The sequence below is a fragment of the Hylobates moloch genome, unplaced genomic scaffold (genome assembly GCF_009828535.3).
Source record: "Hylobates moloch isolate HMO894 unplaced genomic scaffold, HMol_V3 SCAFFOLD_10, whole genome shotgun sequence".
Lineage (NCBI taxonomy): Eukaryota > Metazoa > Chordata > Mammalia > Primates > Hylobatidae > Hylobates > Hylobates moloch.
In genome coordinates, this window is record NW_026652285.1 from 82880956 (window position 1) to 82899116 (window position 18161).

The 18161-nt window shown below is 39.4% G+C and overlaps 1 protein-coding gene across 4 annotated transcripts in view; it reads left to right on the forward strand.

The window, feature by feature from the left end:
• MUSK (muscle associated receptor tyrosine kinase) overlaps positions 1-18161 on the forward strand; it is a 131573-nt gene that overhangs the window by 66060 nt on the left and 47352 nt on the right. For all 4 annotated transcript variants that reach the window (XM_032162682.1, XM_032162681.1, XM_032162683.1 and 1 more), the window contains one exon: positions 11162-11321. In XM_032162682.1, coding sequence (XP_032018573.1) covers positions 11162-11321 — 160 coding nt within the window. The remainder of the gene's footprint in view (positions 1-11161; positions 11322-18161) is intronic.

Consider the following 18161-nt stretch of genomic DNA (forward strand, 5'->3'; position numbering starts at 1 on the left):
TGTCAGAAAAACAGCAAAGAGACCAATGTGGTTAGAGGGGATTAAGCAAAGGGTCAAGAGATGAGAGGGAGGCATTGTGGATCCTATAGGCCTGCATGGTCATTTAGACCACTTTGCTTTTATTTGAGTGAGATGAGGTGCCACTGTAGGTCTGTTTCTGTTGTCTGTTTTCCCACTGATTCTTGTTCATTTTGTGTTGTTTCCTTGTGTGCCTAGCTATCTTTGATTACCTGCTGTGCATTGTTTTGAATAAAAATATCAGGAACTATTTTGAGGTCTAGATGAAGGTATTTTTCTCCAGAGAGAATTTTGCTTGTTTCTGCCAGGGACAAGAAGTTACTGCTAATCTTGTACCACCTTCAACTAAGCTCAAGGTATGAAGCTCCTTAGGCATCCCAGATAATTATAACATGACCAGTAATTCATTATGTGGACTATTTAACTTGTAGTTCACACCGATAGCTCCCTAATGTCTAGTTCTTTTAGATCTTAATTTATTATATCTCTTATTAGACTCTATACCTTAATTTATTATATCTCTTATTAGACTCTTATGGGCACAAAGTTTTGATTTATCTCCTGACTCCCTAAGGCCATCCAAAGGAAAGTTCAAATTTTCTGGGTTTGGAAAACTCTCTAAGGGTAAATAAGATTTTCTTAGTTTGTTACATCTGGTAAAAATTTTTTTTCAAAATTTTAATTTTTTTCACTGTGTACCTTTGTCTGAATAACCTAACATCAACATCTGAGACAGAAACCTATCATGGATTTTTACTGTCATTATATACACTTTAACCACTTTGGTTTGCACCAAGTCTTTAGTTTCTGATACTCTTTATGAGGTTAAGAAAATTTATTTTTATTCTTAATTTGATAATTATTTTTAATATAAATATATTTTAAAATCAATAAAACACTTCATCATAATTACATCCTCTTTTTGATGTCATTTTTCACTTTAAATTGCAAAGTTTCCCTTATGTTGAACCATTCTTTCATTTCTGAATACATTGCTTTTTTGTTTAATTTTTTAATTGTGTTGTTTCAACTTTCTGGTTTTTTTTTTTCAGGATTATTTGCATCTATTTTCAATAATAGAAATGGTTTTGTCTTTTAGTAGGCTACTACAATCAGATTTTGTTAATATTTTTCCAATCTTATAGAATAGACTGCCAAGTTTACATAGTTTCCTTTGATACAGAGCTTGAGGTGAGAAAGTTGAGACGCAAGTCTTTCTTATACTCAGAGACATTTTCCTCTACTATACCAATAATTGCTGCTTCTCTCTTCTCCACATCCTTTCTATGTAGACTCCAATTAAATGAATTTCTTTCAAAACTTCAGTCTTTCTCTTCTTTATGCTCTGCATATGTTTGTGGAGGAAATAGGGGGCCCTATTTTATCTGTCAGGTTATTCTCAAGCTCTAGTGTCCACTATGATTGTCAACTATAGGAACCCACAACAGAAAATCTCATTCACAATCTCTATCTCACAGGCAGATGCCTCAGCCTGGTGCCATATACATACATTATAGCTCCCAGCGTTCTTCAATTACATTGCTGACTTTCTTAAAGTTGGCTCCTGCTTACAGCCCCTGCTATCTGAAGTTTGAAATTTTCCATGACTTTGTAGGGAAAATGTACCCATTCTCCTCTCAGTAAACCTCTTCTTTTGTGCTAGTTTTCAGCTACTTAGTTGATGTTAATTTTTCTATCTATAATCACCTCTCTTTATCTCCAGAATTTGCTGGAAATATCTGATCCTTTGATTATAATACCATCTTTCTATATATTTATTTTTTTAATTTTATATTTATCTTTTAGGATTTCAGGTCCATAAACAAGAGTTAAACATGTGAGCTAAGATTATTATTACTGTAACTCTGATGTTAATGAACATGACTTGCATATAACACGATCTTATTATTTTCTTTGTCATTTTAAAATATTCAGCAGAACAAGTTCTTTTGCTACTATTTAAGCCTAACTTAAGCAGGCTGTGTGATTTTTCTGGTTACTATTAGTAGATTTTAAATCATTAACATTATCCCAACTTAGTCATTTAAGTGTCTAGTCCTAAGTAATAACCAAAGCATCCAATGGCATTCACAGTTCCTCCCTTCTCAGGGATATTTCAGCTTAACTTTCATATAAGAAAAAATTGCAGTTGGCTTCTTACCTCATACTCACTCATTCTTCCCCCATTTCCTAGCTGCTATTTATGACCCAAGAAGGGTTGAGTTGGAGGTAGGGAGGAGCAATAACTGGTGCAGGAGAGCTCTAATTCAACTGACGCACTTGTAAGTTGGCTTTATACCTTCTGTGCCTGCCAGATATTTAAAACTGACTCTTACCCTCATAGACCTATTAATGATTCTTCAGAAATCAGGGAACATTAAGATGGTACCAGTGATGCATTTTCCTCAGGCTATCCGTCTTTGGCCACATTAGCAAGTCCCCAATTTGTTAGTTGATGGAAAGTCTCTCTGTGTTGGGGTCTAATCAGTCCCCCAAAAAGTCATCTTGGGAGGACTGAAAATGACTCCCAATCAGATCTTCCATAAAACCTTTTTATTGACAAACTCTGGAAGCCCAGACCATTGGACTCTCTCTTCATTGTCCCTTCCATTGGAGCTGCCAGACAGCCTTTAGATTTTACAGGTGGGAATTACATACTTGTCTAATGTGTCTCCAAACTGCAAGTGTGTTGGAGTCCCCAAGATCACATTCATGTTTGATGATTCATGAGAAGGACTCACAGATTTTAGATAAGCTATTATGATTATGGTTTATTGCAGGAAAAGGATATGGATTAAAATCAGCAAAGAGAAATCAGTTTTCCTCTTCTAGTGAAGTTGCATGGAGAGCACTTCATTCTCCCAGCAACAGTGTGTGACAGCATGCATGAAGTATTGTCAACCAAGGAGGCTCACCCTAACCTTGGTGTCCAGAGTTTTTACTGGAGCTCAGTTACATAGATGTAGAGTGCTCACATAACTAGTTTTAGCTAGTTTTCAGCCCCTCCAAAGGTCAAAATAATACAATGTGGCCTAGGATCCCAAGTATTCACTATCATTCACATTATTATCATAAACTATCCGGCATTGCCCAAAATCTCAGATATATAAAGATATTCTTATTACACAGGATATTCCAAGGGTCAGAAGTCATCTCTCAGGAGCCAAAAGCCAGACCTTTCTTTGGAATGTGTAGGGTTTGAGCACCTTGAGCCCATTGAGTTAGCCCTTCAACTTTTTACTGCACAGCAGTAAAACACATATGTAACTCTCCAGGTGGTCCCATGGAGGATACTTTTATCCCTTAAGGAGATGGGTGCATGTCCAACCCAGTCCTTTGGGTGGACTGAGAATGGCTTTCAATATGGCTGAACAACCCAAACCTTGATAACTCATCTAACTGGTGGCTATTTTCAGTTTTCATTTCCTCCAGGATAGGCTGTCCAACTTTTTGGTATCTTGGCTGTAGTGAACATATATTATCATATTACAATATATTAATGGTACCATTTGGATATCAAAGAAGTGTCCCAAATCGGGACACTTTAATATCCACATCATCCCAAATTGTGTTTAATGCAAGCATCACAACAAGAAAATGGGGGACTTCTTTTTAATGAAGGCAAAACCTTACAGTATAATTTAAATGATATTAAGTATAATTTCTACCCAGTCCAAGGCACATTCCTTCATGGACTTGAACTATTTCATATCTTCATGACTTTCTCTTCTCCAGGATTATATTAGTATTTAGGGCTGCCATAATAGAATACCACAGATAGGGTGTCTTAAACAACAGAATTTTTTTTCCTACAGTTCTAAAAGCTGGAAGACCAAGGTCAAGGTGCTATCAGGGTTGGTTTCTGGTAAGGCCTCTCTTCCTGGCTTGCAGATGGCTTCACATGGTTATCTCCCTGTATCCTCACAGGGCTTTCTCTCCTCATGTGTGCACTTCTGGTGTCTGTACCTACAATGATGAGCACCAAAAATCCCGGAGTGTTTTTTCATAACATAGTACTTATTCCTAAATAGTTTTTATTCCTCTCTTTTGTAGATCATTATAAGGTTTCCTCCTCTAAATTAAATAACAGTGACTAAAACTAAGGCAAATACTCTGGAGAAAAACAAAAAATAAAAAACAGCCTTAAAGCAGGAAGTTATCCTGTCACTAGGGCTTGGCATACTGTAGGGTTTAGAAGCATTTCACGGCATGAAAGAATGGTAACCCTGAGGCATCTCCATGTAAAAAGTTAATTTGTATATTGCTTTTAAATAAAGTTAAACAACTTACAGTTTCAGAAAGATAGAAGGGAAGAGCATTCAGAAGACTGGGAGTGAAGTTTCCCAGACCTGAACCCTTATTCAAAAGCATCTCGACATGGATAACCTCGAGAACATTATGCTAGGTGAAATAAGCCAGATACAGAAAGGCAAATGCCAAATGATCTCACTTATATGTAGAATCTAAGAGTTGAACTCATAAAAGCACAGAATAGAATAGTGGCTGTCAGGGATGGGAGGATGGGGAGATGATCATCAAACAGTACAAAGTTTCAGTCATGCAAGATGCATAAGTACTGGAGATGTAATGTACTATATGGTGACTACAGTTAACAATACTATATTGCACACTTGAAATTTGCTAAGAGGGTAGATCCTAAGTGTTCTCAAAACACACACACGAAAGTAACCATGTGAGATGATAGTTCACTAGCTTGACTGCAGTAATCATTTCATTATATATATATATATATATAAACATCACCTTGTTCACCTTAAATATATACAATTTCTATTTGTGAGTTATACCACCAATAAGCTAAAAAAAAATTAAAAGTCTAAATTTTTTTAAAGGAGTTTCAAAAAATAATGCTTTGCTCTATACTTGTACTTGGCCCTACCCTTGTCCCTCTAAAGCAGGGTGCCCTAAGAAGATTGATTGACTGCAGCTCCAAAAGGTGAGAACTAGGACACAAGACAAGAAAGGGAAGAAGGGAAAGGGAGAGAAGGCAGTGAAGAACAAAGTGTGTCAATGTGTGAAATTTTAGTTGGATGTTGTAAAACAGGAAAAAAAAATGCCAAATTCTATGGCTACCCCAATAACAAAGAATGTCTTATGGCAATGGCACCCTCCAAGGCATATAATTCATTTATTATTGTCACTTTCACTATTGTTTTCGCTGAAGTTTTTTTTCTGTTACTTGAACAAAATTTTTTTTCGTAATTTGTTAATAAAATTGTTTCATTTTATCTGTCTATCCTACATCCCTTCAAATACAGTACATAAACAAATGAACGTGCTTTTCCAGCTTGTAACTTGAGGCATGATAGAATGAGAATTAGATGGGGAGTTGGAAGACTGAGGTTGTAAATGCCCCTCTTTAGTTAATGTGATTTTGGGGTCCATTTACCACTCAGACACTGATTTTCTCCTATCTGTCTACACTAACACAGACGCCAGGTGGCTGTCAAAGATGATCTCTAATGGTATAATTAGAGACATCAGGGCTAATGTTCTCTAATTTTGTCCAGTTACGATAAAGTAACTTGGAGTGCCTATTCTTCTTTACCTCTCTAAGAACGTTTCAAGTGTCATTTAAAATTTGATTCTTATTTGTCAATGTGTTTTTTCGCTCCTCTGTGGAAACTGTTATAATCTTAAGCCTGTCAAGGGAGTATAAAGACATCCTAAGAAAATCTGGAGACTGGGCCAGGCGCAGTGGCTCACTCCGGTAATCCCAGCACTTTTGGAGGCCGAGGTGGGAGGATTATGAGGTCAGGATTGAGACCATCCTGGCTAACACAGTGAATACCTCAAATCTACTAAAAATAGAAAAAAATTAGCCAGGTGTGGTGGCACGTGCCTGTAGTCCCAGCTACTCGGGAGGCTGAGGCAGAAGAATCACTTGAATCCAGGAGGCGGAGGTTGCAGTGAGCCAAGATCGTGCGACTGCACTCCAGTCTGGGCAACAGAGCGAGACTCCATCTCAAAAAATAAACAAAATGAAATTGGGAGACTGACAATATAACTTCACTAATTTGTCTATGTAAAAATAGTAATAAAGAAAATGGAAAGGTATATACTTTTTAAATTTCTAGTATTTTCAAAAGATTCATATGAGGTTATAACTGGAAGATAAATGATTATTCTCTGTTGAAGTTCAGGAATAACAAGAGTAGGATAGTCTAAGATAGGTGAGGCCTTATTGAGACCCCAACTTATTCATTCGACATGTGACTCACAAAAAGTGAAAGGCAAAAGAGATTTATCACCTCAGATTCTAAAACAGGAATAAAACAAACGAAGTGACATTCATCCAGGAAGAAAGCAAAAGTACATCCGCAGTTCTTACGGTCAGAGAGTGTGTGCTGCTCTTAGAGCCAAGTTTAGTTCTTGGTAATTCTACCCAAGTCTGAAAGGAAATCAAGATGACTGTCCACACTGACGCAAATCACAGGACATGGAGGCAATGTCAGGCATTTAATGTTGTAAAAGTTGCAAACCAGAAATCCCATGGAGGAGAACACAGAGAATCCTATAGTCCTGATATCATTTTTGGTGGAATGAACAAAGACAAACGCAGAGCTGGGAGATATTTGGCACAGAATAAAACAGTTTGAACTGTGGCTTTTCACTCACTACAAGTTAGTAAACTAATGCCATAGCACGCTGCTCAGTACAATGGGTACTCTGAAAGAAGTGAGTGCTCTCTTTCTTCCCTACTGTGAACCTGCCAGTAAACCAAAACCCTGAACAGTTAGAGCCAAAGAGCAGGAGAAAGTCCAGCAACGTGTCCCAAAGTGATTAGAAACTATCTTGCTTTCCTCCTATGGAAATACCAAGCATTTTTTGTGGAAATCTGAATTCACGGATGAAGTTCAGAGTGAATAGTAACATTGCTTTTGTTTTACAATCTTGGAAATAGTAGTTTGGCATGGAAAGAGCAGAGCTTACTTTTTAAAAAGAAAATTATTTGTATTTTTATAACCAGATTTATTTATAGTTATACCAGTAATATCTCTGTTATTTTGGCATGCAACTAAAAAATATAAAAAATTTTCATGTCCCTCTTGCTTTGTCCAATCAATATAATTTCTAAAATATTTTAGAAGTTGAATAATTTTAACTTATTAGAAGAATTTTATAAAATAAACAGCCAAATCACCTAGGTTGAAGGTTGTCTTTTAGAATTTTCTTAAAGGGAGGCATATGTATATTTAGACATATTTTTAAGAGGCAGTAGTTTTGGTTTAAAATATATGACCTGTGAAGTCCTTTTATCTTACTAGCTGTGTAAACCAAAATAATTACATGTAACAAGTCTTATGTGGAATAATTCAGCATGCAGTTTGAAAGAGGCTAATATTTATGGCTACATTAATCAGAAAAACTATGGAAATGTCTCTTCGTTTATTATCCCTTTTTCTATGATTCATAAACAGACATTATTACAACTGCATAAACATGAACCCTACTGGGCCACAGTCTTTTTTTTTTTTCCCCCAAGATGGAGTCTTGCTCTGTCATGAGGCTGGAGTGCAGTGGCGCGATCTTAGCTCACTGCAACCTCCTCCTCCTGGGTTCAAGCAATTCTCCTGCCTCAGCCTCTCGAGTAGCTGGGACTACAGGCAGGTGCCATCAAGCCCAGCTAAAGGCTTGATGGCACCATTAGTATTTTTAGTAGAGACGGGGTTTCACCGTGTTAGCCAGGATGGTCTTGATCTCCTAACCTTGTGATCTGCCTGCCTTGGTCTTCCAAAGTGCTGAGATTACAGGCATGAACCCCTCACCCAGCCCTGGGCCACATTCTAACAGTTCCACAGGGTATTTCCAGCCAGCTGGAACTATCTGCAAGACAGGGTCATTGAGGCCAGAATACCTTCGAGAGGTCTTCCCTAGCTAAGGTCAAATCATAAAATTATCGGATTATCCATAGCTGGGGGTAGATTCTCTCAAGACGGCATTAGTAATGTATTAATGATACATTAAGAAGCACTCCACGGGTCTATAACTGCTCTATCACCTTCAAAGGGTTTTTACACACATTATGTCAGGTATGAATTATTATGCCTATATAATAGAGCTTCCTATCCTACTGCCTCTTTTTAGAAAAAGAAGTTTTATTGTGATCTTTATTGTATACATTTAAGGTATAAAACATGATGTTTAGATAAACATATACAGTGAAATGATTACTATAGTCAAGCAAATTAACAGGTCCATCTCCTCACATAGTTACGGCTAACTCAGAAAGACAGAACATCACACCCAGAGCAGGGAACTGTGTCTCCAGCTCCCTCAGGTCCATATGCCTGAGTGACTTGGAGAAAATCATGTATTTCCTGTAACTACCAGACATAGTCACCTCAATTAAGTACTCTGTTTTGCTTAGGCATACCTCGGTAAAAGCTCACAGTACTAATCTGGACTCACCCCTTTGATCTTTGAAACCTAAGGCGTGAAAAAATATCAAAATGGAGGGCAGAGGGATTTGTTTTTATTTTCAGATCATCAAAAATACTAAACTGTTGATCAGAACGATCCATGAAGAAAGAAAAACAAATTCAAACTATGACTAACAGGGCCTGCTGTGCATGAGTCACAAACTGAATCAAGCAAGGCCTCTGGAAGCAGGCGGGGAAAGCATTCGGGAGCCACTTCGCACTCAAGCATGAACCTCCTAACATGTTGGTCTGTTTGCTGAACTATTTCAACACCTGGATGAAGTCCAGGAGAAGAGAGGTCAGGCAGTTTAAAAACTGCTTCTCTTTCCTACTAAGGATGTTTTCAGTGACCTTGAGGAGGTGTTTAAGAATGACTTTCTTAGGTGTGAACATGAAAACAGTGGGACTTAGGGCAACATTTGGGGAGATTCCTTGCTTCAAAGTTGTCTCTAAGGCATTGCACATTCCTACTTCTTGCAGGAGGGAACTATCTTTGCAAAGTATTTTGCAAACTGTTCTGCTTTTGCTTATCTAAACTGGAAAGAGATATTTATAAACAAAATATAAAATACAAAATAACACAAAGTCTGTTGATTGAGCATAGAGGCTTGGGGTCTTTAGCTTTTTTTCTCATTGTTGCTTTGTATTAAAATTCAGGCGAGTCCAAATATTTTCAGTCCCCTTGATCTAACTGGGATACTCATACAATGAGACATTGCACTTCTGGTAAATATGATAATGATGAGTTTAGTTTGAATTCTCGACTGAGTGCATGTCTCTTAAAAATATTTTTTTCTTCACTTTGTAAATTTCTCATGGAGTCTAAGTTGCTTATCTGGGGAAAATGCCACAATACTTGATCTGACCTGGAAAGATTCCCAGTTAAGGTAAATTGGTACTCACATAAGCCAGTTTTTATCATAAGAATTGAGACTAGTAGTGAAGGTAAAGAATAAAAAGCTAGTTGGACAAACGTTCACTGCATGATTGCTACACAGTGCTTGGTGCCAGGGATAGCCAGCCACCTGGCAGCTAGGAAGAAAGCTGGCCTTACCTCAGAGCTTTCTTCTTCCTGGCTAGTCAGACTGTGAAAATCCTCTCTCATGCAATACAGTAAAATAATTGGCTCCAAAATGTCTCATTCTTAGCCTCATTCCCTAATACTGGACACAAGAATCTCTTTCAGCCAAGCAGCCAAGCTCAGGCCAACATGGGACGTACCTCCACTCCTTTAAGATAAAGTCAAGGCATAACACCAACTGATTCCTTAATTGTCATTTCGCTCCAATTTAAAGATTAGTTACTGAAAAGGTGGTCTTGTGCTCAAGAAAACGGTGAAAAAAGAACCACCATTTAAAAAAAAAATGCCACCACCTTAACCATGACATTTGTCAGATAACGTGTTTTGTTCATGGTTGGTTGATTTGTTAAGGTAATTGTTACTCTTGTTTTCTAATGACTGCTCATTTGTTCTCTCTTCTAGGACTAGCGAAGGCACTGTAACATAATGATTAAAAGCATAGGCTCTGGTGTCAGACACACTAGGATGCAAATTCTAACTATGCAACCTTGTAAAATGTGCTGGGCAGCTATCTTTCCTATAGAGTTGGAGTAATGTTGACTAATGTATATGCATTTGTATAAATTAAGCTGTTAATTGTGTGTCAATATTGCATTGATATCTTGGCTCTTTAAGTACATTTGATTTTCTGGTTTAAGTAGTACCTCCTGCATGAACTTCCTAACATGTTGTCTCTTTGCTGAACTATTTCAACGCCTGGATGAAGTCCAGGAGAAGAGAGGTCAGGCAGTTTAAAAACTGCTTCTCTTTCCTACTAAGGCTGTTTTCGATGACCTGGAGGTATTATGTATGTATTATGTATGTCATGCCTCAGAGACAGACTTGGCTTCACAACCATTTTTCCTGATAACCATCTACCTATCTGACATGCATTTATGGGGAACTGAACAGGAGTTGTGAAAATAAGTCCTTAAGTCTGCAACCTCTCATACTTAACTGTCATATTCAGGACATTGAAGACATATATCGGAGGATCCACACCATATATAATTCATACCTTGTATTGGTTATCTATGGCTGTATCACAAATCAGCCCAAAGCTTAGTGACTAAGCCAATAACTATTAGTGCTCACAAGTCTGTGGTTCAACTGGGTGGTTTTGCTGATTTGGTTTTGCTGCTGGGCAGGACTGCCTGATCTTGGCTGGTCAAGTTTCTGTGATCGGCAGGTTGAAAAGGTGCTAGTTCATTCAGAATAGCCTTATGCGTACCTTGGATGGTTGTTGTTGGTTCCCACCTGGGGCAGTGGGGATAAACGGGCCATGTGTATTTCATCTACCATGCTGGTTCTTGCCTGTTTATAGGCAGCCCCAGGTTCCATAAACAAGAGAGCAAGCCACAATGTGCAAGAACTTTAGTTTCTGCTCATTCATTCCAAAACACATCACAAGGCTAATCTTGATTCAAATTATGGAGAAAAATGCTACTTCTTAAGGGAAGAGCTACAAAGTCACATTGCAAGGGCATAGGCATAGGGAGGGAAAATCTTTTGGCTATTTTTGCAGTGTACCACATGCACTTGATAATAATCTTAATGCTTTTCCCTTCAAATCTACTGACATAGTATAGTAGGAAACCCTTGACTGAGTTCTATCTTTTATTTTCCTTTACTCTATCAGGTTTCTTCTGGGTCCATTCAAGAGAGTGTGAAAGACCGAGTGATTGACTCAAGACTGCAGCTGTTTATCACCAAGCCAGGACTCTACACATGCATAGCTACCAATAAGCACGGGGAGAAGTTCACTACTGCCAAGGCTGCAGCCACCATCAGCATAGCAGGTAGGATGCCCCTTCACATTTGCATTGTTCCAGGAGATGGGAGAGTTGATACTATTCTACAATATCCAGTGTTGGAGAAAATCTCCCTTTTCTTCTATCTCTTATTTCAGTTACATTTGGGCTATTTCCTCCTCCATGGAGATACTCCAGAGGTGACCTAGATATGGATTTTGGCAGATTTGCTGCCTGAAAAACTAAATCCCAAATACCTACCCAAGTGATAGGTAACAGCTTCCAGGAACTCACTTCTTCCTTCCTTCCTTTTTGTTTTTCTATGTTTTTCCTTTTCTCCATTTCTCTTTCCTCCCTCCCTCCTTCCCTCCTTCCTTCCCTCCCTTCTTTCCTTCCTTCCTTCCTTCATTCCTCCCTCTTTCCCTCCCTCCCTTCCTTCCCTCCCTTCCTTCCTCCCTCTTCCCTTCCCTCCCTCCCTCTTCCCTTCCTTCCCTCCCTCTTCCCTTCCTTCCCTCCCTCTTTTCCTTTTCTTTAATTTCCTTTCCTTTTCCCCACTCCTCGTTCTCTCTCTCGGTCGATCAAACTTCCCAAGGCTCTCATGGAGAAAGTTGGCGGACATTCAACATGGTCATGCCAATTTCTGCATGGCTATTTCTTGCGGGCATTTTTACCTATGAGCATGATCCCTGTGGTCTTTCCCTTTCCTGCTTCAGCAAGCCACAGCAGGACTTACAGGTGTTTTCAAGAAAAAGGCTGACACACGGATTTCTAGGATGTTTGCGTTGAGTTCTAAAGATTTATTTTTAAAATGTAAATGTCCCAAAGGCTTCTGAGAACATTTGTAGAATTCCTAGAGATGGAAATAATCCCTGTATCAGGAAATGCCAGGCATATTAGATACATAGCGTGCCTATGGTTCAAGGGTCAGCAGAGAGGTGCTTGGCCTGACATGTAAAGCAAGCACGGATAGAGCTTGTGCCTAGGGCCAACTCCCCACAGCCTGCTGTTTCTTATTACAGTGCCACCTCTTTGATCTTCCCTGATGGGGAACTTTCCAGTAATGTCTGTGATTTGTAATATGAGGTGAATAAAAGCCACAGATAAATGATAAGGAGCACTGGACAAGGCTGGCCCTCTGGGACTGCCTATGAAGGAAAGGGAAGACTTCAAAATTAAGGCTCCCTCTCCTTTCTCCCCCAGTGATATCTCTGCCTACCATGTCTTCAGACATCATATCAGTTATTCTAGCATTTCCACAGGTGGGAAATTATTTCTCCCAGAAAATGAAAAGTCTTCTAAAAGTAAATTCAACTCAATTTAACAAATAATAATAATATCATATAATTAGTAATAGTATAATAATAATATAATATAAATAGTAATAAGAATTACTATTTACATAGCACTTTGCTGTTTATAAAGCACTTTTACATGCATTTATCAAATACTCTAGATGACGCCCATTGTGTTGGGTAGAGTAAGAGATGAAAAGTTAATTTAAAAATGGGTCCTGCCTTCCAGGGACTCTGAATCTAGAAGGAAGTCAGTCAGTCACATATATTATGGCACTGGCTGTATTCTATTGCAGAAGCATACACAAAATACAGCAGCAGAACAAAAGAGGTAGGATGTCAGGGAATCCTTGGAAAAGAGGTATCATTGGAGCAAAAGATGTGGATATGAGATGACTAGGTTGAAGTCAAACCTTTCAAACCTGTTCAAAAAACAGCAAATCAGTGGTCAAGGCTAGAACATGAGAGAGACAGCAGGGAGGTGGAAAGTGGAAACAAAGGTTGAAACATGGGCTCTAGCCAGGTTATGAAGAGCCTGCATAGGTTTAGTGTATTATTTCATTGATGAGAAGTCATTTAATGACTTAGAAGAAATAAGTGCAATAGATATATCCTCTAGCAAATTAGCAGATGCTGAGGTGTCAGGAGGTTGGGAAGTGTGGCAAGCTGTCAGGAGGCTCTTCCAGGTGTCTCAAAAAGTCATGAAGGTCTGAACAGCAGCAGCAGCAGCATTGGTTTAGAGGGAAGAGGAGAGATGCACAGGACAAATCAGGATAGAAATGAGGTTTGCAAATGCTTGAAAATGGCAGTGGGCTAGAAGAATGAGTTCAGATGTGTCTGATTTTGAAAGGTGCCCAGGACAAACAATAATATATAAACACAAAGCATATGAACAGGAGAAGGTCCAGGAGATAATAGAATACTCAAAAATGTTGATGCCTTTGAATTACCTGGAATTATTCTGGTCTTGCTGTCTTTGTTTTATTTGACATTTGATGAAGACCTACTGTTAAATAAACATATATTTATAAAAATCTATCAATATATATTCATATAACATTTATGTATGTGTGTATGTGTGTTTATATACACAAACGGAGAGAGACAGAGAATCACATTTACATATGAATACTCAATCCAAGAAAATAAACTGATCTACTTTAATTTAACCTGCACTTTCACTGGCAGAAGAAAAATATTAATGTTACTAATCTTAGGAGAGTCTCATTTCAGGTCATTATTCAGTCACTCAAAGATACCCCTGCCACAGCTCTTTCTCCCTATTCTTCCTTCCTTCTCTTTCCCTAGATGGCAAAGGAGAAGAGGATTTGTATTTAGGCAGTGGTGTCTTCTGGACACACCCCACACCACTGCCAAACCTTGGATCTCTAGTGAAGTCAGCAGCTGAGGAACTTGTGATTTTATCTCTTGGCTTGATTAGGGCCCAGGAGACCTCCCTGGCAGGCTCAGCCTCTTTGAGACATCTTTTGGAGCAGCACAGCCCTCTGCATCTCAGCCAAATCCTTCATCATGCCCTTGTCTACACTCTGCTCTGCAACCTCGGCAGCTAGGTCTCCCTGTCTGTCCTTACTGTGACCCTGTGGCTGGCCTGCTGAATTCCAACTCAGCTCCTTCAGTACTCCTCATGGGGCCTGAAGCAACTTCTAGATCACTTTCAAGACACACAAAATTCAGAAGAGATTTGGGCTTGCTAACTCAGTTCTGCTGTCTGCCCAACCATGTCATGCTACCATTTTTACATTAATGTTGCCATCCATGTCGGAGTAAGGGATCCCTGTGGGGTGTTTTTCTTATAGCATCCTAAATAAGAAGTTAGAAAAATTCCATTTGCTTTTGGCTTTTTCCTTAATTGATCAATACACCTCTATTCTAGGATTCAGGTTCAGAAAAGGGACCTATAAAATCTACAAAATATCCAAATTTTTAATCTCCCTACTTTTCTCCCTTTCATAGCATACCAAGCTGGAAGAGCAGGTGGTCAGGAATCTCCCCAAACCTTCAGTGTAGTAATCTTTAGAGCCTACTCATCATAAGTACAAAGGTGGTTGTGAAGGCAGTGCTGTAACCACTGAGGGGAACCTAATAAAATGGGTATATCTACTCCACACAAGGGGAGATTCATCCCATGAACACAATCTTTAAGATGCTGAGAGGATTAGAGGGCATGATTGCCACCATACTATATGCAGCAACATCATGACTTCATTCCTGTCCTAGCCCAAATGAGAACCTGATCCAACTCCATAAATAGAACACCAACAGGGAAATCTGTAACCTTAAAAAAAAATGGCATCTTCCAGTGGTAGAAAGAGCCTATAGGTCTGAGACAGGCAGTACAGGAACGCCATGTCCTAGGGTGTAGGGAGAGGTCATCTTAGATATCAGTGTTGAGAAAGATCAGAAAGAGGATGAGGACAATCAGCAATGGCACCCAGGAAAAATAACAGTGGAATTTGCATGGGGGAAGGGATGGTGGGAGCAATGCAAAGATTGGCATGTGGCAGCAGAGAGCAGCTTGCAATCTGTTGCAGCAGCAGAGGTGAGTGCCTATGAAGAGCAGTTATCTCCGTAGGAATAATGGTTGTGTAGACTAGAACCAGCTATGACTTTTCATGAGCTTGACAATGGCAGTGCGATGGAGGTCAGCTTTAGTTTGGGGAGAAGTTGGGGACCCTGGAAGTGAGGCTTAAAGCCACTCTGGACAGGGGTATGTTTACAGTAGCTACCCAAGGAACTTGGGTAGAGGTAGAGAAGGCAGCATAAGGAGAGGGTTAACCTGTAACTGGGACCTGGGACTTTGCTCTTCTGAACCACAAAGGCAACAATTAAATCTGACGATATACAGAATTATAGTGCTGCACGATGTTCGGAGTCAAGTAAAGAAATGAGAGTTGTTACTCAAAAACTGAAAAATGGAAAAGACTAAAAAGGTCTAGTGTGGATATGATAAATGAGAAACATGTCTATTAATTTAAAAATTGCTACACATCTAGTGTTATTCCCCGGGATAAGACCCTTTTGTCCATCCCCTGATTTGTTTGTCTGGTTGATTCTCACTGATTATTAGGGGACCTGACACTCCTTGAGTTTTCCCAAAATTTCCCCAGGCAGAGCTAATAAGGGTGTGGCATGAGTGTGGTTGAATAAGACTTCTGAACTCCCATGAGACAACTTCCATTTTCTCTTCCTCTTTGATCTGCTCTCGTGAGTTAGACCTGCTAGAAGCCCCATGAAGCTCCCTCTGGAATCACTGAGGAAACTACCTCCCAACCCTGGGGTGCTCCGTGGAATGATATTTTAGGGAAATGAGGCTACTTCGATGAAAAAGGGATCCTTGGAGCCTCTTTCATTCAGGGTCATTTGAAAGAAGCATAGCCTTATGCTCCCCAGATCTGCCAGAACTCAAGTATGGTATCTGCTTTCTCCATTTCTGCTTTTGGCCCCTCTCTCTCTCGGCATCCGATGAGGCTGGCTGGAAATCCAGAACTTCAAGTCAGACATGGCACCTCTTTTGCCATTCTGGCAATGCTTCCTTAGTGCCAAACTCCGCTGTCTCATTTAACCATCTCCATCCTCCCCTATGTGACTAGTACCCCTAGTAGTTAACAGCCCTCTTCGTCATGTTCCTCGTGTTTCCCTTTGAAATTTCTACTCCATCTGTTTATTTGCTCTTCCCAGCAGGAAAACTGGAAATGGAAAAAGCTGATCTTATGCTTAGGATTATGTCTAATGATATTTCTAGTGTTTGAAGGACAACAAAAAATAAAAATCAGCCTTCATTTTTACAAAACCCTTCCATGTGTCTGCCCAAATCCTTGTGCATTGTTTTAGAAATGTGATATATTTCTTTCTGACTCATTTACATTTACTGCTAGTCATCAAAAAGAGTCAGAAAAACTTTTGGAACCTCTCCCTATGAACCAGGAAGTTGCATTTCCCCTCCAGTCACAACCCCACAAGCCTCAAGTTGCAAAGTAAACTTGCCAGGATGCTGGGCATTTGGCAAGATGCTTCTCTTTGTCATCAGAACCCTCAGCCCTGTGGAAGAAAGCAAGACAGCCTATGATACCTATAGTGAGCATAGTCCTAGAACAGCCAGAGACAATCAAAATGGACACAGGGATTCAGAAGAGAAAAATATAGGCCGGGTGTGGTGACTCACACCTGTAACCCCAACACTTTGGGAGTCCGAGGCAGGCAGATCACCTGAGGTCAGGAGTTCGAGACCAACCTGGGCAACATGGTGAAACTCCATCTCTACTAAAAAATACAAAAATTAGCCAGGTATAGTGACACATGCCTGTAATCCCAGCTACTTGGGAGGCCGAGGCACGAGAATCACTTGCACCTGGGAGGTGGAGGCTGCAGTGAGCTGCAATTGCACCACTGCACCACCGCACTCCAGCCTGAGCAACAGAGTGAGACTCCATCTCAAAAAGAAAAAAAAAAAAAGAAAAAAGAAAAGAAAAAAAGAGAGAGAAATAAAATACATATTTGTATTTCCCATTCTCAGTGGCACCAACAGGTCCTTCCTCAGAGAGTGAGGTCCATGGTTCTACCCATGGTTATCCAGTCTCAGAGTATAGGGACGAGCCTATGGTCACACACCCCTCTCATGTAAGCCACTCCCCATTCTACCAACAACCCCCGCTTTCTATATTGCCCCTTCTTTGAATCGACATCAGGGTCTGAGCCTTTTGGTCACTAAATTTAAAAGTCACATGAATACAGGTAGTATTATCAAAACTGAGCAGGAGGGAAAAATCTGATGTGGTAATACTGGAGTCTCCCAAACTCCCCAGATGGACCACATGGTTTTATTTTTCTTATTTCAAAAGAGGTGATGTTTCACACTACTACAGAAAAAAAAATGGAACTTTGAACTCTATTTCATAATCAGTATAGCTGATTGAATGTACTGACATGTTTCATGCTCTTTCTTATGTCTGATAGCCACACTCCTGTTTCCTCCCAATGTTGGAGATAATTCTTGACACTTGGTAACAGAGCAGTAGCACGTAATTTGCTTTACCACTCAGTGCTTCAACCATCATAGGTAGAGAGTGCTCTTATCAACAAAACAGACACCATCCCTGGCATTCCATGCTGGCTTTGTCTGGTTTTAAATTAATTAAAGTTGTTTTGGTTTTGTTTTTAATAAAAGGGAAAAGGATAAATGAGTAACAGCCAGTAGCCACACTAAATTGCTACCATATGTTCTGCAGTTAGGCATAAAAGGTAAGCATCCCTTTACATTCAGGCAGCTTTCTTATATTAGAACAGTTCTATGTTTCAGAAGAGAGCCAATGTTTTTACTGACTTCTAGACAATTTTAAAGACACTACAATGTTGGTGGATATTTTAAGAATTTTTAAATACTACAAATATTGGTTGGATATTTTGAGAATTTTTAAAAATTGAATTCTGAGCTTAAAGCACTTTATAGTTGCAAGGTTCTTGGACTCCTTCCTCATCTCCTAGCCACATACCCCCACAAAAAGAAAAGAAAATACAAGTGGATACATTTCCTATAGAAGCTCATTATCTCCTCTCAGGTACTATGGCTGAATTCTCT